General features: G+C 52.2%; 9 protein-coding genes across 9 annotated transcripts; 4 read left to right on the plus strand and 5 right to left on the minus strand.

The window, feature by feature from the left end:
* Nucleotides 1-316: 316 nt before the first annotated feature.
* Z520_10105 (uncharacterized protein) lies at nucleotides 317-1,478 on the minus strand (the record flags this gene model as incomplete). The annotated part of the gene is made up of 2 exons (XM_016780599.1): nucleotides 317-1,070; nucleotides 1,120-1,478. The coding sequence occupies 2 exons, from the start codon at nucleotides 1,476-1,478 to the stop codon at nucleotides 317-319; spliced, it is 1,113 nt and encodes a 370-aa protein (XP_016628202.1).
* A 1,395-nt stretch (nucleotides 1,479-2,873) lies between these two features.
* Nucleotides 2,874-3,683, minus strand: Z520_10106 (uncharacterized protein; the record flags this gene model as incomplete). Its single annotated transcript, XM_016780600.1, has 1 exon — nucleotides 2,874-3,683. The coding sequence occupies one exon, from the start codon at nucleotides 3,681-3,683 to the stop codon at nucleotides 2,874-2,876; it is 810 nt and encodes a 269-aa protein (XP_016628203.1).
* A 1,619-nt stretch (nucleotides 3,684-5,302) lies between these two features.
* Z520_10107 (uncharacterized protein) lies at nucleotides 5,303-10,232 on the plus strand (the record flags this gene model as incomplete). The annotated part of the gene is made up of 3 exons (XM_016780601.1): nucleotides 5,303-6,295; nucleotides 6,349-6,664; nucleotides 6,718-10,232. 3 exons carry the CDS (start codon nucleotides 5,303-5,305, stop codon nucleotides 10,230-10,232), a joined length of 4,824 nt encoding a protein of 1,607 aa, XP_016628204.1.
* Nucleotides 10,233-10,886: 654 nt separating this feature from the next.
* On the plus strand, nucleotides 10,887-11,858 carry Z520_10108 (uncharacterized protein; the record flags this gene model as incomplete). Its single annotated transcript, XM_016780602.1, has 1 exon — nucleotides 10,887-11,858. One exon carries the CDS (start codon nucleotides 10,887-10,889, stop codon nucleotides 11,856-11,858), a length of 972 nt encoding a protein of 323 aa, XP_016628205.1.
* A 377-nt stretch (nucleotides 11,859-12,235) lies between these two features.
* Z520_10109 (uncharacterized protein) lies at nucleotides 12,236-14,387 on the plus strand (the record flags this gene model as incomplete). Its single annotated transcript, XM_016780603.1, has 2 exons — nucleotides 12,236-12,313; nucleotides 12,375-14,387. The coding sequence occupies 2 exons, from the start codon at nucleotides 12,236-12,238 to the stop codon at nucleotides 14,385-14,387; spliced, it is 2,091 nt and encodes a 696-aa protein (XP_016628206.1).
* A 746-nt stretch (nucleotides 14,388-15,133) lies between these two features.
* On the minus strand, nucleotides 15,134-16,717 carry Z520_10110 (uncharacterized protein; the record flags this gene model as incomplete). The annotated part of the gene is made up of 1 exon (XM_016780604.1): nucleotides 15,134-16,717. The coding sequence occupies one exon, from the start codon at nucleotides 16,715-16,717 to the stop codon at nucleotides 15,134-15,136; it is 1,584 nt and encodes a 527-aa protein (XP_016628207.1).
* A 601-nt stretch (nucleotides 16,718-17,318) lies between these two features.
* Z520_10111 (uncharacterized protein) lies at nucleotides 17,319-18,815 on the minus strand (the record flags this gene model as incomplete). Its single annotated transcript, XM_016780605.1, has 1 exon — nucleotides 17,319-18,815. One exon carries the CDS (start codon nucleotides 18,813-18,815, stop codon nucleotides 17,319-17,321), a length of 1,497 nt encoding a protein of 498 aa, XP_016628208.1.
* A 320-nt stretch (nucleotides 18,816-19,135) lies between these two features.
* Nucleotides 19,136-20,619, minus strand: Z520_10112 (uncharacterized protein; the record flags this gene model as incomplete). The annotated part of the gene is made up of 3 exons (XM_016780606.1): nucleotides 19,136-19,523; nucleotides 19,576-19,609; nucleotides 19,707-20,619. 3 exons carry the CDS (start codon nucleotides 20,617-20,619, stop codon nucleotides 19,136-19,138), a joined length of 1,335 nt encoding a protein of 444 aa, XP_016628209.1.
* Nucleotides 20,620-22,879: 2,260 nt separating this feature from the next.
* Nucleotides 22,880-24,339, plus strand: Z520_10113 (uncharacterized protein; the record flags this gene model as incomplete). Its single annotated transcript, XM_016780607.1, has 4 exons — nucleotides 22,880-22,963; nucleotides 23,016-23,452; nucleotides 23,509-23,732; nucleotides 23,789-24,339. The coding sequence occupies 4 exons, from the start codon at nucleotides 22,880-22,882 to the stop codon at nucleotides 24,337-24,339; spliced, it is 1,296 nt and encodes a 431-aa protein (XP_016628210.1).
* Between the last annotated feature and the right edge of the window lie 303 nt (nucleotides 24,340-24,642).

The following is a 24,642-nucleotide window of genomic DNA, read 5'->3' on the forward strand; positions in this document are numbered from 1 at the left end:
CGCACACATGAATTCATGAAAAGAAAGGGACTGGGGTTGGATGAATTCAAGGGCCATTTCATTTCACTCGTCGCTCAAAGGAGCCTTCACGGTACTCTTTACACGGTACGCGAGAGTCCTGTCAGGAAGCAGTCACATAATGTTTTGTGGCTTCAATCAAACATGCACAATGCAGCCGAACGCATTCGCTGCTATGAGTAAGGTCCCCAGCCCCCAATAGATGACAAAATTGCCTTGTGAAGAAAACGCCACTTGCGAAAATTGGATTTTGGCCCGGAATTGAACGCTACATAACCAAAGTCGCGGTCGCTCAATCTCAGAAGGTGCCAAAAGAATCACTCTTCGGAAGTTTCCTGCCCTTGTCGTACAACCATTTATAGTTCAACCCGGGGACAACTTGTGTGGCTCTGGTGGGAGACGGTGAATTCGGCTCTAGGCTCTCTCGTCTTGGTCTTCTTTCACGCATACTCTGCGATCGACTGAGGCCTGTATTACCGCTGCTGATCGCTCCAAATCCAGAACGAGTGCTCGTGCCAAACTCGGCGTCTGGGTTTTGCGAGGACTGGTTCTGGCTCACAGCCTTGTGGAAAAGTGGGCTTGCAGTCGGAGAGGGAGAAAATGGTGAACCTGAGACCGTGCGACGGAGGGATTGCGAGGGCGTCGGGGAGAATCCAAGAGTGTGGCGCGATGTAGACAGAGGTGATGAGGAGTAGTTCGCTGAAATGCTGCGACGGTCGGTTGAGGCGGAACCATAACCGAGTTGAGAGCCCATTGTGGGACTGCCACTGAAGGAGCCAGAAAGTCGTCGGTAGCGCGGAGGAGTGATATAACTAGCCGCCGAGCCAGCTGGACTTTGGCTTGCGTGGACGGACGGAGAGAGGCCCAAGAGGGACCGTTGAGAAGGTGTCAATGGGATATCTGTGATTTGGTCCTTCTGGGATATGTAGGGCACGATCGGTCGGAGAAGAAGGATCATGTTGAGGCAGAAGAGAAGGCGGATGATTAGGAGGGCAGCCCAGGAGATCTGAGAGGGATCGGCAATGCCGCTGGTTTTGAGCAGAGGAGGTACACTGCTAGCAAGTCAATTATTGCACTTTGGAGTCCCCGACTTAAGCATACCTGCTATAGTAGACATCGCTGAAAATGAACGTGAGCAGCAGAGCTGCGGCGTTGGTCGCGGCACCCTTCACACTTCTGTCCGTAAGGGCTGTCGCAGCATTCCTCCTCAATATCTCTGTTGTCATAGGGTGTCTAAACTTTCCTGGTGTAGACGGAGGAGTGGCAGGTTCGGCAGGATTGGGCGAGGACTTTGAGAGAGCCAGGCTAAGATTCTGCGCGCTTCGGGATACATTGCTGGGGGCACTTGTAACGGCGTTTGTAACTTGCGACACGGTGTTTTGAGCGCTCTGAAGCGCAGGATTGTAGCTAGACCTCAAAGAAGAAGGAGAGGGAATCAGGGATGTCGCGGTCGTTGACATGATGGGTAAATCGGCTGGGTTCAGGGATGAGCGGAGTTCCAGTCAGGATTTGGGAGTTCTCTACCACTTACCGAAATGCAGACGAAGAGAAATGACTCACCTGTCGAAGTGTCAGCATAACATTGTGTCGTCGTCGCGTTGTGTTCTTTGTGAGTTACAGTCGTTGTGGGACATGAAATGCATGCTTCACTTTCATTGTTGACGCTTTCCGCACTCGGATCGGCTAAGTTTCTACAATCGAGCCCCCAAACTCTCCTTTAACATCCCTCTGAGTGCCAGTGACCTAACACGCCTCCCGTTGTATGAATTATAGGAGCAGAAGCTTGTGTTAATGACCTTGACATTGTTCGAATCTAGAGAAAGTGAGCTTGCCACAATGGTTGCTCTATCTCCTGCAGCTGAATCGAGAACGACAAACGTCTTTCATGTTCATTCTTCGGACACGACGTCTTGTTGTGAATGCATCCAGCCCCAAAATTGGCGGGCCTGCGCTATATTGGGCGCCTATTGCCAGCTCCGTGGAAGGACTGTTCTGGCAGGTTGCGAGCCGCCAGGACGACTGGGGGTTTTGGACAGGTGGCTTGTTTCGCTCAGTCTAGAAGGGCAACAGTCTCCCATACTGGTTGGTCTGAGATGACATCTTGCTGTCGATGGGTCAGCCACCCTAAAACAGGTTTGTTTACGCTGTGCTTGATACCCATTGCTGGATCTAGGGGCGGAATATGCAGACGGATTGCGAGGCGGACAGGGGCCCGGCGGTAATTATGCACGCCGACATGATTCGTAGAAGTGGCTGTGCCGAGTTCGGCCTTGCTGTACTGTCAATCTTGGCCTGGCCCCATCTACACCTTGCACAAAGTTCTCCTGGCTACAGCGTTGACTACTCCTCAATACCAATTCCCCTTTGCGATTTTTGATACAAGACGGGAGACACTACGAGGTGGTAAAAGATCAGCCATTGAAGATGTAGAACCAGGTGCTATACACCCCAAGCGACACCGGCCTCAGCCTGACAGCACACTGCGGCCCAAAACGCTCACGCCCGTCGCCCAGCCATGTCCACAACGCCAGCTTTATACCGAATACTTCATGGTTTCTTATTGGACTCCGAGGTCCTGGAGACACTCCGTTCAGCTTTACCATGCGCGAACCCGGACATCGATACCTTTATGAATAGCCGGACCAGTAGGGGGCCGATAACTGTGAACTTTACAGATCGTTCTTTCAGGAAGTTGAAAGTTCGAGACTCCTTTGTGCTCAGGCATACCCAGGTGGGTGCCTGGCAGACGACTAGTGTGCAGGCCGCCATGATCTACGGCGACAGAGAACTTATCAGTGACTAGAATTGGTAAAGAATATGTGTTATCAGCATACGGCGGTCGTTTAATCCGGCCATCATCGAGTATACGAAGGTTTTGCCTGCTTAATGATTGCTCTTCCTTCCTCCACAGAAGCCCTGGCCGCTGTCGCAAGGAGGGACGAATCACCCTGATAAAGAATGTACTCGAAGCCCAGGCTCAAGTTGCGCTCCATCTGTTCCTTGGACCCTGTGTAGATACCAACAGGCTTGCCGACCTTCTTGGCCGCTGCGACGATCCGTTTCAGGGCATCAAGGAAGCGATCCTCTTTCCCGTCACCACCAGGGAGGCCTAGCGAACACCGCAGATCGAAAGGCCCAACAAATGCGCCGCTGACACCTTCCGTTGCGAGAATGGCATCCGCGTTCTCAACTCCAGTTGCAGACTCAATCATAGGCAAGACTGCTAGTCCTGGTGCTGTGTTGTTAAAGTACTGACCCGCCGATCGATCGGATGCCGGATCCGCAAAGGGCGCATAGGCTGGCCCATAGCTTCGCTGGCCAAGGGGCGGATAGCGAGCCCTCTGGACAATTTGACGGACTTCTTCGACCGTGTTCACCATGGGGACAACAATGCCGGCGGCGCCGCTGTCGAGGCCCCATTTGATCCATTCTACGCCGTGGGACGGCACCCGGACCAGAGGCAGACAGGTGCCCTTGGACGCCGAACCAAGCGTGTGGACAACATGTGTGGCTTCCAGAGCTGAGGTGGGGGCATGCTCCATGTCAATGATCACGCAGTCATAGCCTGAGGCGCCAACTATCGCAGCTGATAATGTCGAGGTCAGCGAGACAAAGGTGCCCAGAAACGGGCCGTGGCTTCTCAGAGCTTCGACAAAGGGAGCCATATTGGTTCAGAGACTGGACAACTTATAGTGAAATCTGGTTGAGGCTTTGCGATTGAATGCAGCTCCCCTCATGACAGGCAACTATACATATACTTCTCTCGGGGCACGGACGTGAACTGTAGCGCGCTTCAACCTCAAGGGGTTAGCCGTTCTACAATACCTCGCACCTCGGCTCTCCGCATACATACCCCAGCGAGCAGAGCGCGGAGAGTGGGGCAGGGATACCAAGCCTTGCAGCCTTGTTAGGAATCCAGTCTTATCGGTGCTGCTATTTTGGCAACCAATATTACTGCGAACGAGACCTCTGCCTACATGGTTCGACAGAGGAGATAAGCAGGTATATTGAAATGTGAGCACTTCGTCTTTCGTATTTTTGCATCACCGTTGAATCCGAGCAGCTAGTGCTACGTTGGAGTATACAGCTTGCGCAGTCAATTGTCTTGGCATCTACGAGGGACAAGTTGCTCTCTTGCAAGCTCGCGCTCCCTCCTCCACTACGCGTTCCTGTTGACAGTCATTGGCATCATGATCCCGCCCTTCAGCTCTGCCGGCTACCAACGTCGGCTCGGTGACTCGAAGTCTGAGCCCGCCAAGCATGGGTTCAGGGGTTGAAGGTAACCTCAAACACTTCTAGCTGTCAAGACTTCTTGGCCGCTCCATTGCAGGACCCCTAGCACCATGTCCAACCACGCTCAGTGGCTATCAACAGTTATGCAGACGCCGGTTATCCCTCGACTCTGCATAAATGACCTCTTGATGGCATGCGCACTTTTTGGTACCCCGGAGGACCTTGATTCCATCCTGCCCAATAAGACCATCAGTACCTACCTAGGTACCTTGTTTCGAGCCTGGCATATCGGAAAGCGCTGACCCCTGACACAAACGTATCCTGTCACCGGCGAAAAAACCTGTGCTGTCGTCTACAAGACGCCTTGACCGCAGCCTTGTGTCAGAGATCGTCCTGCAGTTCGGGCTGGGCACCTGTTTATCCACAACATCACCTCTGAAAATATCCAAGACGTCTACTAAGAGCAATGATTGAGCAAGCAGAAGTCCACTTGTTGTTTTCATCACGTAATTATTGGCAGGGGCTTCCCGATACCTTGCTTTCAGGCTTTCCCATCGCGTGATTGTGCTCAGAATGCTCTCATTTTCAGGAATACGCTATATAGGTATGTCCCCAAGGCTTGAAATCACGTTGTCCTCCTCCAAACTTGAATAGCGCCAAAGCCCATTTCGATTCTTTTCCTTTCTTCAGGCAGAGCCGCACACTCTCCAATCAGGTGCTGGTCACCTTTGGATCTTTATGTGGACGAATTTGTTGATCGTGTCTTCTTCTGCACTTGTTCTGCTGTCATCACTCTCATAAAATTCAGCTCTGTCCCTCTACTTCGAGCGAAGCGGTTTTATATAGTTGAAGGACTTCCGGCATGTCAGAAAAGTCATGTTCCATCAGCGGGCACGCCGCAGGACCAAGCTTCTCATGCCCGACTGGTGCCCAACGAGCTGGTCCTCGCGGCTGCGCTTTCGCAGCTTATCAAATGTCTACACAGTTACGTTACACACCTCAAGGAGTATGTGTCCAAAAGCATTACCCCAGTTCAATCACTCCCTAATATATGCAGATTCCCGCAGACGGCCAGTCAATAGAGGACCTCGTCTCTCAGGAAAGAAAAACCATCACAGAACTGCTTCTTCCTGAGGCACCATCGACAAGCACCACAAATGATCTCGCCAACGCAGACCATCTGAATCCTCCTGATCTTGATGTTCTTGCTTCAGCTCTCGGTGCGCCTGCCCGGCAAGTCCTTAGGCGGGCTCAAGAATTAGGCCCGTTGACTGGATGGAGAGACGGCTACCTGACAAGCACACACGGTTTCTGCCCTCCAGACCCCTCCGCGGCGCCTGCTGCACTCTCAATGTCACCTGGAAGGATATGGTCAGATCTCTGCGAAAGAATGCCAGCAGTGGTAGCGCGGGGCAAAATGCGTGAATCAATCCTGGCTTTACCTCTCGTCTACGGCACAGAAAACGTCATACCAGATCAAGCCCTCTGGGCTGCGGTCGTTTGCCTGGGTATACTTGCCAGCGTTTACAGGTATGAAGAGCGCAACGATGGGCACGAGGGAATTAGCATAACTGCACCTCCCGGAACTTTTCGAAATTTGTCGGGCGAAGCAGACGACGAAGAAGAGGAGACGAAAGGGATCCCGAGGAATATTGCTATCCCTCTCCGCCAGATCTGTACGAGGATGGGGAGAGTTTTGCCCCATTTGACCCAGTACGATGTCTCCGTTTACAACTACAAGCTTCGAGATCCTACCAGCATCAACCCATATGTCGCGAGGTGCGAAAACATGGACCTGCGATGGCCTGTATTCAATGATCGTGGGGAGGCTATGTTCCTGCTGTGCATGGCTGAGACGCACGGATGCTTCACCCAAGGCGTTGAGTTGATCACAAGATGTCAGGAGCGGGTCATGCTGAAGGACAAAGAAGGCCTTCTTCGAGAGCTCATTAAAATGAAAGCGATAGTGGACAGATTCGTCCACGTCTTCCAGAAGATCAGCGTCAATCCCAACTCAGGCGAAAATTTCGCAAACCCAGTCGAGGTAAACAGCGCTTTTGACTTTGGTTCAAGAAGCCAGTGCTGACTGCGTTCCAGTGGGGTCAGAGATATGCAAAGTTCAGCGCTCCCCTTTCCAAACGTGTTCCTGCATTATCCGGACTTGCATTGCCAGTATTCCTGTTGATGGATGCGTTCATTGGAAGAAGAAAATACGACAGTTTCCTTGGGAGAGAGGCACTCCATCTTAGAGCCTGGCTGCCAATGAATATTCGAGCATTCATTGCTGCTATCGAATATCATTATCAGGTTCCTGCCTTTGTCAAAGAATCTGGAGACCCACGGCTGATGGGTGTGATGGAGGGCATTCTTCAGGCATATCTATCTGAGCGCGGCTGGTTTGGAACGCACCGCTGTCGGTCCGCCCTCTCCAATGATGCAACTGCTAGCTAACTACCTTTGGTACAGATAAAGTCTATGGCTTCTTGGAAGTCGTCGCCAAAACTGGTCGTAGTGAGACGAACGGGAATGCCGGGTCGTCCGACAATGTGGGGAGACCGTGGGAAGAGGTGCATAAAACTCTTTCAGAATCCATGAGAGAACGTTTAGAACCTTTCAGAGGGAAAGTCACTCTCCAACCCCACGAGTTGCGCGGGTCGTTCGAGGAATGCAGATTCAAAGCAAGGATCCTGTCTCGTTCCTTCGTGGATACCGATCCTCTGCGGTCTACAGCCATGGTAACTTTCGGTCTCGAAGGCACTGGCATCACCTTCCAACCCGGAGACCGACTTGCCGTTATGCCAGTCAACTGCTGGACGGAGGTAGGGAAGATCACTGCAGCTCAAGGTCTGGGTGAACTCCTTCACAATTCTGTTCCACTTTCACAAAATACGGACTGGTATCGCTTTTCTCGGCATCTGAAATCGGTCAATCGAATTGACGGCGAACCCTCTCTGACGGTGCAAGATATTTTACGACGAGGACATTTGGCGCCTTTGACAAAGGACACAGTTATGGCCTTCCACATGGCACTCCGAGCCTCATCATCGAGCGTGCTAAAAGTTCTGGGATCAGAAATGTGGCCAGTCGAGGGCTCCATTGGCGATTTGCTTCAACTCGCGGTCACAGAAGTCCCGTCGACGATATGGGACCGAGCCTTCAATCTATCCGAACTTTCGTGGCTTCCAAAATTGATCCCCATTGAGGTTCCGCGAACTTACAGCATTTCCAATTACTCAAATGAGCTGCTTCCGAGCACTCTTGACTTGACCGTCGCCCGCACTGAGTCGCAGATAGCACCGATAATGCAATCCACCAACCCTTGCAACCGGCGCCACGGGGTGAGCAGCGGATGCCTTAACCCGGACCCCTCTTCTGGAGAGCTGTTCGATGACGAAGAGTACCTCATTGGAATTTCCAGACCCATCAATTTCCAACTCCCAGTCACAATGACTGGGCCTATCGCGATGTTCGCAGGCGGCTCAGGCATTGCGCCCTTCAGAGGATTCTGGCAAGCAAGGGTTCAAACCAGTGTCGGAAGGAATATCCTCTTTCTCGGGGTACAGTCGCGGGATCGATTTTCTTACGAGCATGAACTCCGAGAATATGTACAAAACGGCCAGATTGAACTTCACACTGCGTTCTCAAGGGACAGAAATGGTCTTGTTTATGATTCAGTGTCTCGCGACCTTGTGGAGAAGCAGATGAGTCCTCGGTATCTCGACGCGACAATAATCGAACAAGGGCGAACAGTCTGCGATCTTGTCATCTCGAAGAGTCAAGGAGGACTTGGAGGACATCTGTACATCTGTGGCTCAGTGCCGATGTATGAGACAATCATATCGGGAATTCGCCAGGCCATTTACCAGAATTGGGCGTCAACGAAAGAGTCGGCGGACAACTTGCTCGCCAAAGCATTCGCAGAGAGACGCTTCATGTTGGACATTTTCATGACACCACGTCCAATCAGTTATGCCACTCCACATATCCCTCTATCGAAGTTGGCTCTCAACACTGGCCACCGCAAAGGGTCTAGGATGTACATTGGTGTTCATGGTGGCGTTTACGATATCACCGACTTCCTTCCCATCCACCCTGGTGGCATCTTGATCGCTCAAGCAAGTGCTGGACTGGATGCTTCAAAGACCTTTGATGACGTGGCTCACACCACAAATCCTGAGGTTATGAGTCTATTGTCAAAATATTTCATCGGACACCTCGCAGCGAAGCCGGACTTCCGGTCGATTGAAGTCAGCGGTATCTACGATCTCTGGTATGAATACCTACGCACTTGTGTGGAAGCTCTCACCACGCTACACTTCGAAGTGGACTACATCCAGCAGGATGCGCGAACCTGGTTTCAAGGCGAACTCTTCAATATGGGTGGTGTGAGGAAATTCTATCAATTCCAGTCAAGGTTGATGCAGAATGGATTTTCAACCTTGTTTGAGGCAAAACTTCAGGAGCTGCATCTTAAGCTCACATTCGCGTTGGTCAATTCTGGCACGCCAGAGACCCGAGTGCCAGATGTCATTGGTGTCATCACCAGAGCGCAGGCCTCTGCCGCCGCCGCTAAGGCTGCCAAAGAAGTCGCGCAGATCGGCTCATTTGTCTGTAACAACCAACAGGCCCAGTTCCAAGAAAATGGGATCCTGCAGTATGCCCGTGCGGTGACCGAGCTGGATGTCCTGTTTCTGGAAGAAGTTCGTCACGACGTTTGCATGGGTATGGACGCCTTTGATGTCATCGAGTGTTCCGAGTCTGGCACAGAGAAACACAGATTGGTCAATCTTAGCACATATCTGCTCTCGGTCCTGGAGCGTGTTGCTGAACGCCTTGGCACCTTTTACTCGAGGCTGTCGAGAGAATCCATCTATCGCCCAGAATTGGAGAAGAATCCCGCAAGGACGCGTTGGAATGTGCTGAAAAGGAAGATACATGATGGCTCTTTTGTCATCCTGTCTCAAGCTTCGGCATTCAGCGGTGCGAGTCATGCTGCAAAACCATTCCGGTCAACGCGATACGCGGGTCAGGATATTGCATTTGCTCAGGTTGTATCGCAGGCTAAGCAAGCAATTGACGCCGGCCAGCCACGTGTTGTAAGGGACTCAAGTCGAGGCATCAACACAGTCTCCTCTCGTCCAGCTCGTCTGGCTGATTCACACACTGCCAGGGCCGCCTATGGCGTCGACACCCCATCGTCTTACGAAATACATGAGTCGCGCAATGCACTTCAATCGATCTCGACCTTCATGGATTCGAACGTGCAATCCATCAAGCGGCTGAGTCAATTACCTCCAGACCTGAGTTTCGCAAATATCGTGGCCGCATACGGCAGCAACGGTCGACAGTTACCATCAGTGCCGTCTCTGAAGGAAGAGGATGAAGGGTCTCCAGGACCGGCAGAACAACAATGTGGAGACTCACAATCGTCCCATACCAGCAACTGGCCGCTTCCCCTGGCAACAGCTGCGAGGCCTGGATCAAGAAGTTTGAACCATTCTCAAGCAGACTTCTCGCCGCGGCTGGTGAGGAGGCCAACGAACGGGTCCATTTCCAGCGTTAGTGGACTTCCACACCACCCGGCGCCCAGTGCTCAAAGCCTTGCATCATTCATAGGGAGGCCAGTCCTCCAAGCGCGGGACGCTACCTCAAATGCTGCGAGGCCCTTTCCCAGATCCCTGGTGCCGAACCTGACAAACCGAAGCCGATCTCAATCTCGACGCAGAAGTGGTTCCGAGACTAGCTTGAGCTATGATCGATCTATGGATACTTCTACTAGGACCATAGAAACGGCGCCTGTGGCGACGCAGCATTCACAGCTCATGCGATGTCAGATATCTAACGTTTCGGCCAAGAACAGGAGTTCTACCGAGCTTGACTTCACACCTAACGCTCCGCTGGCTCAGCAGCCGTTCTGGCAAAACTGGGAAGCCGCTACCGTGCCAGCCATTCCCGAAGGAATTCCACAAATAGGGGAATGAAAGTCTTCTGAAGCAGATGCAACAGCAGAATGTGACGATGGAAGTTCAAACCAGAGGCATGCCAACCGCCCGCGGCGTGGGCACGCCAACCGGCGGTCTGCGAGTATTGAAATTGGCGACAGCACCAGAAATGAGAATCAGACAAGCGAGAAGAGAGGGATCTGGGCCTCCTGATCTTTCTCTGGGGAAAGCCATGGGCGGCTTTGGAGCACCACCCCTCCCGCTCAATGTACGATAAGACGCCGGGCGTAGAAATACAATGGGTTATGTGTAAGCATGGATTTGTAGAGAAAAATGAGTTCTTTTCCTGTCAACATGTCCTGGGATGGTGGTGCACTTGACATGAAGGCAACAGTTCTCAGATAGGTGAAACCTTCCAATTTCACATGACTCTGGTCCTGACGGTCTCCATCAGTATAAGTCCACCACTTGTTGTATCCCGCCATCGTTTTCTGTTAGTGCTGCGAAGCCCTCAATATCCAGACCTGCCGGATTCTCAGCCTTGCAGGACAAATACATCTATCGAGAATCTTGGCATTGATGTTAGTTTCAATTCAGCCTCGCGAGCTCGCCCCACCGCATGCTCCACGAAGGTTGCAAGTTGACTCTCTTTCTTCTCTATTTGACCAGCGAAGAGCGTCTCCGGATGGAGCCATGCCTCCGTTCCCGAATCTACCCGTCAGTACGTGGAAGCCTCGAATAATATGCTACTTTCAGACCTACCACCACAACGGCCAATATCTCTCTCTTTTACCCCTTCTCACCAACCCCTCCGGAATCACACATGTGATACTAGCAGCAATCCATGTCAACTGGGACCCACAGAACCTGACGCTCAATGACGACCCGCCCGATCACGAAAAATACACCCAGTTATGGGACGAAGTCCTTGTTCTCCAAGATTCCGGGATCAAGGTCTTGGGGATGCTGGGTGGCGCCGCTCGAGGTTCCTTTGCAAGGCTGGATTACTCGGAATCGAGGACCGACGTGCCCATCGCGCGGTTCGAAAGCTACTATATTCCGCTACGTGACATGATCAGGCGGTATGACCTCGACGGAATAGATCTTGACGTTGAGGAAGAAATGTCTCTTCCTGGGATCGTGCATCTGATCGATCGTTTGAAGGCGGACTTTGGGCCGGAATTTATCATCACACTCGCTCCCGTGGCCACTGCTCTCATGGCTGGCCGGCCGCATCTGTCTGGGTTTGACTACCGAATGCTTGAGGCCATGCGCGGGTCAAGCATCGCCTGGTACAATGCACAATTCTACAATGGATGGGGGGGCTTGCACAACACGGCTGCCTACGATGAGATCATGCGCAATGGTTGGCCTGCGGAGAAGGTTGTGGCGGGCATGTTGACGAACCCTAAGCACGGTGGGAGCGGATACGTGCCGTTGGAATTGTCGGCGGCGGTGTTGAGCTTGCTGGTTCAGAGATATCCGGAGTTTGGGGGGGTTATGGGGTGGGAGTACTGGGACGCGCTGCCTCAGGAAGGCGAGAACTGTTGGAAATGGGCTTACTGCATGGCCTTGTGTATGGGCATGAAGAAGTTGCGGGATGCGGCCGTGGCGGTGCAGCTTTCGAGGGAGTGGCTGGGGTATTCTTCGCCACCGTCACAATAAGACTCAAGGAGGGTGGTATGCAGGTTCGTTGATATAGCATCAGCTCAAATGGTAAGCAGCAGAAGGCCGGGAGGTGATGAAGGCGTAACTATATCGAGTACTCGCCATCCAACTCTACCAGAAGATCAGACTCTCTCTGAGCACCTTTTTGTCAGACAGCCATTTACTATGAGACCTTCTCAACGTCAGACTGTCAGACCACAAGATGCTTCGGCTGGCAAGCTGGTTGGCCTCAGTTGCGTCATGGGGGGGAAGTGAACTGGACATGCGTCCGCGCTGCCTGCGTGTCTGCCACAGCCAACTTTTTGGGCAACGATGTGATGCAGCTCCAACTACTCGCTGCTTAGGCAGTGAGTACAGCTTCGTCGAGTATCAGTATGCCTTCGCCAGCAGAGATCATAGCTGGGACAAGCTCGTCCATAGCTAGGCTTGCTGCCTACGCTTTCTTGAGATGGGTATGAAACGTCAAAGCATCTGCTACACAACACGAGAGACCCCAACTGACCTCGTCCTCAGATCCCTGGTCATCATTTCCCCCCGATTGTTGTGACGGCAGTGGCTATCTATCTGGCCTTCGTCTTTAGCCAGGCTGAGGCTTTCAGTCCGGGCAGACCTGCTGAGCATGGAGTACCGTCCAAGGCCCTCCCACGTCCCGATGACCACGAGCAGTCAAAGAAACCAGATCGAATCGTTGAAGAGCAAGAGGAACCCGTCCTGTATGAGGAAGAGCGGTCATTATTCAAGACATTGCTATTTGGAATTCCCGACTGGCGCTGGAGAGGATGGAGCTACACAACAATTGGTGTCAACGTTTTGCTAGCATTGTGCATCGTTGATCTGGTCTTTCGAGGGCCTCTTCTTCATCCGGCCAGGGATTTGAGTTTCACTCGTGTTGGCTATGTCGACTCGACATCCGCGAAGGTCTTGATTCGAGAACCCGATCCGGCCCAGCTTCCCATGTACGTCTACCTCTCCCCAGCGGACAAGACCAGCTGGACGACTACGGACACGATCTACTACTTGGGTCCGGACACCGATTATACCCATGCGCTCAGCTTTGCTGGTCTTCAGCCCTCAAAGAAATACATCTACTCCTTGTCTAATGACAAATCCGGCACTTTTGTTACGGCTCCATCGCCATACTCGGAGGCCGCCAATAGTTTGACGTTTCTCACTTCTTCCTGCCTCAAGGCCAATTTTCCGTACAGACCAACGGCCCATTCGCTGGCGATCCATGGCTTTGAATACCTGTCCAAAATCGTCCGTTCGCTGCCATCGCCCGCCTCATTCATGCTATTCCTCGGAGACTTCATCTACGTCGACGTGCCCCTCCGTCTATCATCCTCCCTTGCACATTATCGCTCGGAATATCGACGCGTCTACGCTTCTCCGTCATGGTCATTACCCGGTCTTGACACCCTGCCCTGGATCCACACGCTTGACGACCACGAAATCGCCAACGACTGGTCTGGCGGAAATGATACAGATCCATTTCCGGCTGCTTCAGATCCCTTCATTCATTATCACGTCTCGGTGAACCCACCAGTGCCATCGGGCTCTCCGAGCGGGCCGGAAACCAATACCACATACTTTGAATTCTCCAACGGCCCTGCATCATTCTTCATGCTCGATACGCGACGATACCGGACCGACCCAGAGCCGCAATCGACCAGCTCAGTATCCCCGAGCTCGGGGAAGCCCCTGTACGGTTCGTCTCTGGAGTCCTCTAATCCACCTTCTACCTCCAACACACACTCAATGCTCGGCACCCAACAACTTGACTCTCTCCTTGAATATCTCTCAGCACCCGAGCCCCCGCACATTCATTGGAAAATCGTCGCCTCCAGTGTTCCATTCACGAAGAATTGGCGATTCGGCACCTCCGACACCTGGGGTGGATTTCTCACGGAACGCTCAATAATACTGCAGGCAATGCACGACGCAGAGCGCGAACTTGGCGTTAGGGTGGTTATTCTTTCTGGGGACCGCCACGAATTTGCCGCGATAAGATACCCGCCGCCAGTCCTCTCCCAGGACCAAGACCAAAGCCAGGTGGTGGGAGACACGATCGACCCGTACAACTCAGCAGGTACAGCTGAACCGATCTCTAAACCTGTTGTCTATGACACAACCCCTGCTTCCGGCCCGCACGAATTCTCCGTTGGGCCGTTGTCGATGTTCTATCTCCCTTTTCGGACGTTCCGCCAGGTCGACGACCAAGACGTCGCCATCAAGTACGCCCCGGATGGGAACAGCAAGATCGGCGTCATTGACATCCGTAATCTGGCCAGTGATGGAGGGACTAAAGGAGGGCAAAGAAGCTTGTTGAAGTATACCTTGTACGTGGATGGAAAAGTGAGCTGGGAGTACACACTCACGAGTCCGAGCGTGGGCTCTACACCAGCCATGGGAGGAAGCAGGAGGAGAAGGACTCGTAATGGTGCGGGTGAGGGTGCTGGTGTGGAAGGTTGGCTCCAGAGATTGGGACTGCGTGGCGGTACAGGGCGGGGACAGTCATTATGGGACTGACAGACAAAGAAATGATCGATATGAGAAGGCAAGTAATAGAAAGGGAAAGAACCTCGAGACGAGAGAAACCCTCCCTCCCTCCCTGCACAGGTTGGACCCTTCAGGATACAAAGTGATCAGTCTTTTCTCTTCACCTTACTTTTTCCCCTCCAACCCCCCCTTTGGAAGCCCAAGACTATCTTCATACCTACCTAGGTAGATAATATATCTTTTATATTATGATCAGATCATTACCCCCTACCCACCTACAGATTTGGCGAAACGTTGTTTTTCTCAAAACGGGAAGGACAATTAGGTTTTGTGTATGTGTGTGTGTGTGTGTGAGAGAGAGAGAGAGAGAGAGAGAGAGAGAGAGAGAGAGAGAGGAAAGTCCATATTCATCGATACTCGTAATACTTAGAACCTTGGGTCTGCAACAAAGCAGTCCAAGCGGTTCCTTTGCGGGATCCAGTTTTCATCTTTTGACAGCCCTTGCATACAAAACGGGTGAGATATATACAAACTCAAAGTCAACCCTTTCTGAAGAAATTTTGCACTGCGCAACGCAAAGGAGCTTGAGCCCCATTCTTTCTCCCTCTATTCACAATTCACGAGTCGCCGTCATGACAATAAAATAATAAATCCGTTTCCGAACCGTGAACTTCATCCATTCCAGGACAAAGGATATCCGAGTCAGGCCTCTTGACCAGAACCACGCGACCTACCACACCAAAACCCCATTTCATATCTGATCCGCAGGCGCATGTTTACGGACTCTTCCCGAACCTGCGATCGAAATCCCTCAATACGGCCATGACGTTGGCGGCGTCAATCTCCAATGCCGGCCTCCCCGCCACGCCCGCCATGCCTTTGTTAGTGGCAGGTTCGCTGGCATGTAATTTGGGCATCCACTCGCCAATATCGCCCGCGGCGCGCTCGTAGGCCGGGTGGCGCGAGAGGGTGGTGTAGGCGTCTGCGCAGGTCAGTGTCACCCCGGCTGTCTTTGGTGGCATATTATTTGTGGAGGGGCTTTGTTGTTGGGCCAAGGTTTGGTAGGCTGCGGCTTGAGACCGGGTTGTGCGGTTTCTTCTCGGAAGAGGGACTGCGTTGTTCTCGGTATTCGTATTCGAGGACCGGCAGCAAGATCCGCCGGGAGTTTGGGCGCCGCAGCATCCTCCTGTGGAAGAAGGTGTGTTTGCGGGCTGCTGGGATTGAGCGCGGGAGGCCGCCAGAGACTTGCAGAACAGAGTACTGTTCGGGTCGGCGCGGCATTGTGCACATGTTCCAGGGCCCGAAGCTCCACATCCCGAAGGCGCGGTAACCACAGGCGGGACAGACATGGATACATCGCCTTCGGACGGAGGTGGTGTAAACTGGTCGAGTTGTCTTGGTGGTGGGTGTGTCGGAATCGTTGCTGCTGCCGTCGACCTGCTGTTGGCCGCCGCAGTCTGCGCTTCTTCCTGCTCAGCGGCGACTTCGGCGCATATGCAAGGTGTACCGTCTGAGCAAAAGCCGCACGGATCCGCTACCACCGACGTAGGTGAGTGATTCTCTAAATGAGGTCGTTCTGGGAGAGTATTCGAAGCGTAGACTGCCGTGAAGTCAATTTCCAGATTCTCCTTGCTTTCGATCTTTATCCTCTTTTCCCCGCCATCTCTCTGCGATGGAGACAGTGGACGCTTCTCTTGATGATTGGCATCGCGGGCCTCGGTTGCTTCGCCGCCCATTGCCGCGAAGGCCTCGTCTATACATTGACAGCGCGTCTCCAGTGTGCAGTTTCCACAGCCGATTGAGGTATCATTTGTTGCGTTGTTGTCGGTAGAACTGGGAGCCTTGTCCCGCGCAGAGGGGCTTGAAGATGATCCTGAAGTTGTAGACCTGACAGCAGCCAGCTCGTTTTCTAGTCTCCTACATCGATCCACCCAGTGTGCCAGGTCGGTTTGATAGTGCTCAATTTCCTTTTCGAGTTTTTCCACCGCCGCTCGCAGGATGTCTTGTTCATGCTCATGCTCTTCCTCGATTTGCTTGAGTTGTTCTTCGAGTTCACCTACTCGGGCCGCGCGTCTCTCTCGGAAGGCTCGCTGGGCAGCTCGGTTCTGCGCCTTGCGTTTAGTGGGAGGTGTATCCGTTGCTGGTTTCCGGCCTGGCTTGGGACGAGGAGGGACAACCCATTCTCTGCTGGTAAGAGACATTGGCGCGGGGGTGGATGATGATGGCGGGGAAGCGGCTGGCGGGGTCTGAGCTGGTTTCATGCATAGCGATGGTGGCCGGGTTATGGCAACTTTGGCATCGACGTGAAGGGTATTCGATGCTGCTCTTGCTGCCGGCGGAGATGCGGCGCTGGAGGCCATGATTCATGAACAGAGGACAATCCTGCTGATACCGAGGGCAGTTGTATTGAGCTGATTGTAGGGAGGTCGACTACGATTGATCGCTGACGGCGTGAAGATCGCTGCGGCCCTTGTATGGCCTTGACATTTGTTTGAGTGGGAAGATCTGTATGGTTTGCTTCCTCCTCGAAATCGCGGCTGAGCGGACAGATGGTTCGACTGGGCGCATACAAGGAAACAAGTCGGGAAGAGTCGAGGTTGAGATTGCGATCAAATTTTATCAGATTAGATACGACCGATTATCGGCCTTGGCACGTGCGGGGCATCGCTATCAGATCAGGAAGCATCAGGCCACTATTATTATTACTACCTACCTCGCTACCTACCGATGGATAGCGAGATAGTTAGCAGTGATAGCAGCTACTGTCTGTACATTCAAGGTAGGTATTGTATTCAAATATAGCCCCCAGATATCGTGACGGAGAAGAGTATGGGTATCTCGTACTACGCCTGCAACGCCGTGCCACATGCCCAAGCCCCAGCCCCCAAACGCTCTCATCCACCATTAGATTTACAATCACGTCCCTTCAGGGTAACAGCCCGTGAACATTTGGACCCTTCATCAAAACTTTCCACCGTGGACACCAGCTTCGGCTGTTGCAGACTCGCTGCCGTTTTGCAGACCTCCCACAAATGCTGTACCCCAGACACCCACCAACCCCCACAGGCCAACCCTCCAGCCGCGATACAACCCTTCAATTCCCTGTCCTTTCCTCTTCCGCCTGGGAGCCTTGCCCATCAATGCGGCGGTTTTGTCCTTTCGTGTCTCAGAGTAGCCTTCTTCCCGTGCGATACTCCAGAAGGTCGGAAGGATCCCTCTGTAGGATTGTGGTACCGGAACAATGGTCGTGATGGCTTTACGTTTAGAGGATGAAGAAGGCGGCACATTCGCTGGAGATGTCCAGGTAGCAATCTGTGCTCGACGGAGGACAGTCTCCAGAGGGAACTTGATGGACAGATCTAATGCCGATCCCACAAATGTTGCGACACTCCAGGTAGCGGGATTAGTGACGGGATCCAGCCCGAGATAGGTCTTGAGGAATACTGGAGTGCTTGTGGAGATCAGTGTCGGCAGAGTTGAGGTGATAAAAGTGATAGGGATGAGGTGGCTGGGTATCAGGTATGGAGTTGGAAGTGTCCGTAGAGTTCCGAGCAGTGTCCGCGGCTCTTGACTGGAAGGTGTGAGTATGAGTCGGGTTCGGGCTGCATCAATAGGTGCAAGGATAAGGGCAGACATTGCTGCTGCCGCCGTGCTGATCATGATGGTGGCTACCGGGGCGGTTGAGGTGAGGATGGATATGTCGGGAATTGCTCCCGGTGCCGGCGTGTTGAGTATGTCATTCTCTGCCACTCCAAGAACAGCCGCCAGGAAGCTTCTGAAGAAGCTCTCCAAAGTCCGTGTCAGGATGTTGTACACAAATGTAGAGTTCGTCGCCCGCCACATAGCCAACGCTCCGCCACTCGACGACAGAGCTGACAGTGCATCAAGAAGTGAATGAGGGTTCTTGAGGTGTAATTGCACATCCGCTTGCTGATGGCGACCAGGTGCTCGCGAAGACGCAGTCTCTCGGGGTGGCCTCCCACGCCGACCACGAGCTGGCGAGCGGCTGGATATCGATCGCTCAAAGGGCGCAGTAGACGTGAAATAATTGGGTTCGTCATCTGATGAATGTTCGTAGTCGTATTCGTCATGCTCGTGCGTGTCTTCCTCTTCTCCTGCGCCGTGTGTGTACCTCCTATTCGGCTTTTTGTCTTCCTCCTCATCGTCTTGTGCAACGCGTGCCTGCAGAATCAGCTTCGCAACCTCGAATGGCTGTGCAAGCACGACATTTGCATATTTCCATAATGCGCGATCAACTATTGATTTGACTGATCCCGGGAGGGACGGCGAGGTATCAGAAATGTAGTCGGAATAGTCGATGTCGGGAAATGTGAAACCAGTCCCTGGAGGGCTGGGTCTCGAGGTACCCGAGGTAGCGTTGGGCAGCGGATCAGTTCCAATGGATGGAGGGACGTAGTATGGCCGGAGAGGATTTGGAGTGTATCTCGAGTCCTGCATGGCGAGATACTCTGAAAGCGATGCTGGTCACTGGCATGCAGCTGTTTCTTTGCTGTTACAGTGCACATAAGGTGATCGAAATCCAGGTTCAATCCATGCAAATGTCGCCGACGTAATTTGCCCCGAAAATTGTACGGTGCAGCAATACAACTGCTAAGTGTAGTTCTGCGTCATTTGAAACCAACATCCCTCCTGTTGCAAGGCTGGGGCGACTCTGCATCACAGGCCAAAGGATCACAAACATCAGTCTATTCTATACAAACAACTTCTTTGAGAGCGGTCCGTACTTCTAGCGGTATACTAGCATACTCAAACGCTGCTCATGATTGATGAGTCGGAGCCATATAGTTCATTTCCAGACCAACCTCAGCCCTCCCTTGTGCTCCTGGACTGGGATCTACAGCTTGCTCCATCTCCACACCTGCTCTCTCTATATCTTTATTTTCAGATGTGTCATCGTGGCTTTCTTCACCGCCGCCTAGATTAGGGAGCAGGACCTTGTCGACGGCGAAGGTACTCCGTGCACGTATCTGCGCTCCCCATAACCAGAAGCAGATTGGGATAGGAACGAGGAGCGTAGCAAAACACGCCAGCAGTGTGTTTGCCCACTGCACACCGAGATTGTGGAACATTTGTTTCGCGAACATAGGAAAGCCCGCCGCGAGGGCTGAGCGTGAGATAGTCGCTATTGCAAAGGCGGACACGGAACTGCAACAGGGCGTCAGTTAAGCTTGCTCGAGACAACACAACGAGTCCTTACTTGGTTCCGTAGACGTCGAGGATGAAGTTGAAGCCTGCAAGCATCCGTTAAAATCGATCAACGTGGACTGTTCCCTGTGGCAATTCCAACCCTCCGTACAACACGATCTCCGCAGGTGAAGGACAACTTACATCCAATAAAGATGGTGAGAATCCCAAAGCCCGTCGCAACTCCACTGACAGTTGGTATGATCCAGTGCACGTGTCTAGGGTACGCAGCGGTCCAAGCGAACCAGAATAAGCCCACAGCGAAGGACACGGCACCCGTTATGCAAATAGGCATTCTCCACTCAGGAACCATGATGCCACTATTTGCCATGACCTTATGGGTGTAATGTCTCTCTCGCAACATGTGTATGGCTGCAGAAAGCATCAGGCCGCCAATGACACCAAAGAATGGCAGCCCCCCAGTACCACGATTCATGTGGTATCCTTCGACGAAAACAATCCCGTAGGACACCAAGAACGTGTAGATCAAAGCATAAACAAACGCCACGTATATGCAGATGAAGAGCAAGATCGGCTCCTTGCTCACCATGATAAATGGTCTCTGGAACAGATATTGGAGTATCTGTCCCAGTGTTTCATGCCGTTCTTCAATTTTGGCATGAATCGCCCAGTCCCCAGTGTTGACCCGCAGCCGTACTGCTTTCTGCTTCAACAGGTAAGGAGCGTAAGATTCGGAGGCGAAAAACACCAATCCAAAGAGGACTCCTGAGCCCATAAAGACAGTCCACCATGCGCACCAGCGCCAGCCGAGTGATGGATTGTCTATGGTAAATCCGGCCAAGGGCGAGGCGAGCATTGGTGCCCCGAACACAGAAGTCATGAATAAGATGGACGCACAGCCCCGGCGAGCGCCTTTCCAAAAGTCTGCGTAAGATGAGAGTGGTATCATGAGGGCACATGCCCCCATGGCACCTTGGAAGAAGCGACAGAGCGCTAATGTCTGGAAGTCTTTTGCAGTCGCCGAACCTGCTCCGAAGCAAATGAAGCCGAACGACGAGACGATCATGGGGATTTTGCGGCCATGAATGTCTGACATCGGAGCCCAGACAAAGGGACCTTGAGGATCACGGTAGAGTCAGCTTAGTCGCACAATAGGAATTGGACGTTTGGTCAACCGTGACGAAAGGCTGAAGGTAAGGTACATGGTCGAACATCTGAATGAAAGCCAGTCATACGTTGCAAGCTCATTCAGGGTGTCGTGAGGGAGGACAGGCAGTAAACCTAAACCCACCTGTGGTATAGCCTAGTAGAAACAGAGTGGAAGTGGAAAGTGTTGCGACCTCATCCGAGACGTGAAAACGAACAGATAACTCTGACACGGCTGGGGAAAGGATGCCAGAAGCCAGGGAGGAGGTGAAGCAAGCAAAGCCATAGAAGAAGGCTGTAAAGATCCTAGTACCGGTTAGCAGGTTTCTGCCGAAGCGGATCAAGGATCAGATATTCCACACTTTTTGTGCGTTGGCCAGTTATATGGCAAATACGGGTCGTTGGCTCCTTCAAAGTTCACAATCAACGGATCACCAGTGTTGGTTTGCTGCCCCGTGGTCCCCGACGCTCGAGAGAGTCCTTCAGAGAACGCGCTTCGCGTATCGTTCTGATCCTGGGTGACTGTTTGATTCATGGAAGGCGATATACAATAGGGACGTTCTTTCCAGAATGACCACGCTCGACGTAACATCAATAAAATAACAAGAGAATGCTCTGGAGAAAAAGGGAGAGAATTTCACAGCTTGCCTTTCCTCGACAGCTACAAGAAAGGTCGCGGAACCGAATGTTGTCGGAAGCATCACTTACTTTCAGCCATCTTTCCATATACCATTCTGAAGTTAAGACTATAACCATGTGCTGGGACTGGAAAAGTGGCACAAGGGCCACGTAAGTCAATCGAATTGCGAAGGCTCGGAGCCTCATCATGCTGATACAACGCCGAGGTGGTGGTTGATGGCAGCTCGCAGCAGTCTTCAGCCAGGGTTTGATCTGAAGTAAAGAAGAGTAATCTGCTATTGAATGTGAATCATGGAATGTAATACACAGAACGACCTCAAACCTGGGCAAGCTGCAAGTAAGCAAACCATATCGATTTGGATTAATCATCGTAGAAGAAGGTACTTCAAATGCTCTCTCCTTCGGTGGCGTAGATGGAGGATTAAGCATCTGCGTTCCTGTAATTCTCATCGGGAGTTTTCTCGGAGATTCCAGTCTCGGGGTCGTCACCTTGGGAACGTAGGAGGTCGTCAGCCTTTACGCTGGTTAATATGCCGTTGTTCTGACAATCAGTTCATCGAGAATTTACCTTCTTGAATGGCTGCATCATATGACTGTAAATATATCGCTAGCTACGATGACAAGCGCGACACTGCGAGAAATCAAAAATACCTATGGACTCCGCGTAGGACAAGCTAAGCTTTGGAGGTTTAGGATTGTTATACAAAAAGTAATAATAATGCGGACGAGTAAGTGCTTCGTCGATTCCAGGGACTCAGCCTTGCCAGCTAAGTTAGAGGGGGTCGCTCCTTTCCCCACTGCTCACTGCCCCGGGCCCCGGCCGATTCCCAAAACAACGGCGTCCTCTTCGAAACAACATGGGCTTTTCAATTTCACTCGTCCTCATCCTTCGCCAACTTCCGAACTATGTTTTTGTTCTCGCATCATGTTCTGGCATCGTATACTCGTCTGGTATATTTGGCTAGCCTAGTTGCTATACTCTATATAAACAACATTTTGATGCCTCTTGTATGGTCTCTCTCTGTGCTTGACACATCTCTTCGGCAAGGTTTCATTCCTGGTACGAGGTACACGACTTCGGTCCGGTGTTTCATCACAGATCCCGATATGGTCCCCCGCTTGGTACCCTGGTATAACAAGATTCAAGGTCGTGAGATCTTGACCTTGCTGCCGCCGCCACAAGACTCCATCGCTAAGCCTGAGAAGGAAGTTAATTGAAAAAGGATCGATGCTTGAAGGCTGCAGCTCTAGGATCTCACTTGTCCCAACCCTCTGAACCACTGCTCAATCTACAACTTGGACTCATGATCCACCGTGGCTTTCCAACAGAGGCCTTCATCAATTTCAAAGGTAGGAGTTGATATGGAGTTCACTTTGGGGTCCTACTTTTCATCTGGACGCCTTTGCCGGAGAACCACGTCAAAGGACAATGTTATATGGAAGTCACAATGCCAGCCTCGCATCAAGATTTTGACATTTCTCTTCCTAATTTCATTTCGATTCAATCAGAGCCGGTCTCGAGCCAAAATTTCCTACCCTAGTCACTCTTTCTTTCAAGGCTCGTGTTTCCGATGTTTTCCCTTCCCTTGGCCTGTCTGGCATTCGTTGTCTTCGCTTCTAGGATTCTAGCTCAGTCAGTATTCGCTCATGTGATAGTAAGTTGATGTCTTCAGACGCTGATTGTACATAGATGCTGACAATAGTTAGGTCGGAAACACATATAGTTACACCCAAGCAAACTGGGCAAGTGACATTGCAGCTGCAGCCGTTGCTGGTATCGACGGATTCGCGCTCAATATCGGCTATGTCGATACTATCAATCCAAGTGGGGTTGTCCAGGCTCAACTTGACAATGCATATCAGGCTGCCGACGCGGCTGGCTTTCAGATGTTCTTGTCATTTGACTACCTAGCCCAAGGAGCCTGGGCTCAAAATGCGGTGATCACGACCATCAATGGCTACAGCTCGCATCCGAGCCAGTTCAGATGGCAGGGCAAGCCTCTGGTCTCAACTTTTGAGGGTGCGGACAATGCAGGCGATTGGGCCTATATCAAATCCCAGACGAACTGTTTCTTCGTCCCCGACTTTTCAAGCCAAGGCGCCGACGGGGCCGCTGGCAAACCCAATGTTGACGGTCTTCTTTCGTAAGTTTCCAACGCAATCTGGGGTAGCTTTAAAATGGCTGCTGACACACATGTAGGTGGGACGCATGGCCAAACGGTGCCAACGACATGACAGACAATGATGACCAGGCGTACGTTACAGCCCTGAATGGTCGGCCCTACATGATGCCAGTCTCTCCCTGGTTCTACACAAATCTGCCGTTGTGGTCAAAGAATTGGCTTTGGCGGGGCGATGATCTATGGCACGATCGCTGGGATCAAGTTCTCGACATTCAGCCAGCCCTCGTCGAGATCCTGACATGTGAGTAAAGTGAGCAATTTTAACATCTTGGGGACAAATTCTGACAGTTGGCTAAGGGAACGATTGGGGAGAATCCCACTATATCGGACCATTGCCGCCCACTGATTCCGCCATACCAACCGGGGCGGGCCCGTACGTCGAGAACAACCCGCACGACGCCTGGCTGAAAGATCTGCCTCACTATATCGCAGCGTACAAGAACACGAGTCGGCCGGATGAGAGCCATGTCACCTTCTGGTACCGCCTCAATCCCGGGTCGGGGACAGTGTGCAGCGCGGCCGGAACGACATGCAACACTCCCACACAAGGGCAGGTTGCTCTAAATCCGCAGGAATGCGATGTCGATTCGGTCTTCTTCACGGCGTTTGTGCCGGACAGCGCCACAGCAACAGTCAATGTGACAATTGGCGGTTTGACGCAGACAGTCTCTGCGACCACCCCCGGTATCTTCCACTCCAATGTGCCATTTAACGGGATGACTGGAGATGTCATAGTGGCATTTACCGCTAGCGATGGCACCGAGGTTGGCCACGTCAACGGTGCACCCATCACCACAGACTGCGTGGGCGGCAATATCAACTGGAACGCATGGGTTGGAGGCTCCTAGGAGGATTGAAAGGGAGGCGTGCAGGCACGGTATTAGCTTCTTGTATATAGGTATTTTCATAGGGTTGCCCAATGTTTTCGATGCACCCGTGCTGGACGCCATGCCGTTATTTGACTCTTGATTTCCGGAACTGGGAACATCTCTAGGCAAACCGTAAGCTAGAATATCATTAAAACTGTTGTAAGTCATTGAAGACGCGCTTGTGGCCAGGCTGCACAGACAAGAAGAAACTCGGGGCGGTTTTACTTCGGCCGAGAGCTTGAACAATTTGCGTCACGCCCAATCAACTTTTGACTCTTTCAA

Source organism: Fonsecaea multimorphosa, assembly GCF_000836435.1.
Source record: "Fonsecaea multimorphosa CBS 102226 unplaced genomic scaffold supercont1.28, whole genome shotgun sequence".
Taxonomy (NCBI): Eukaryota; Fungi; Ascomycota; class Eurotiomycetes; order Chaetothyriales; family Herpotrichiellaceae; genus Fonsecaea; species Fonsecaea multimorphosa.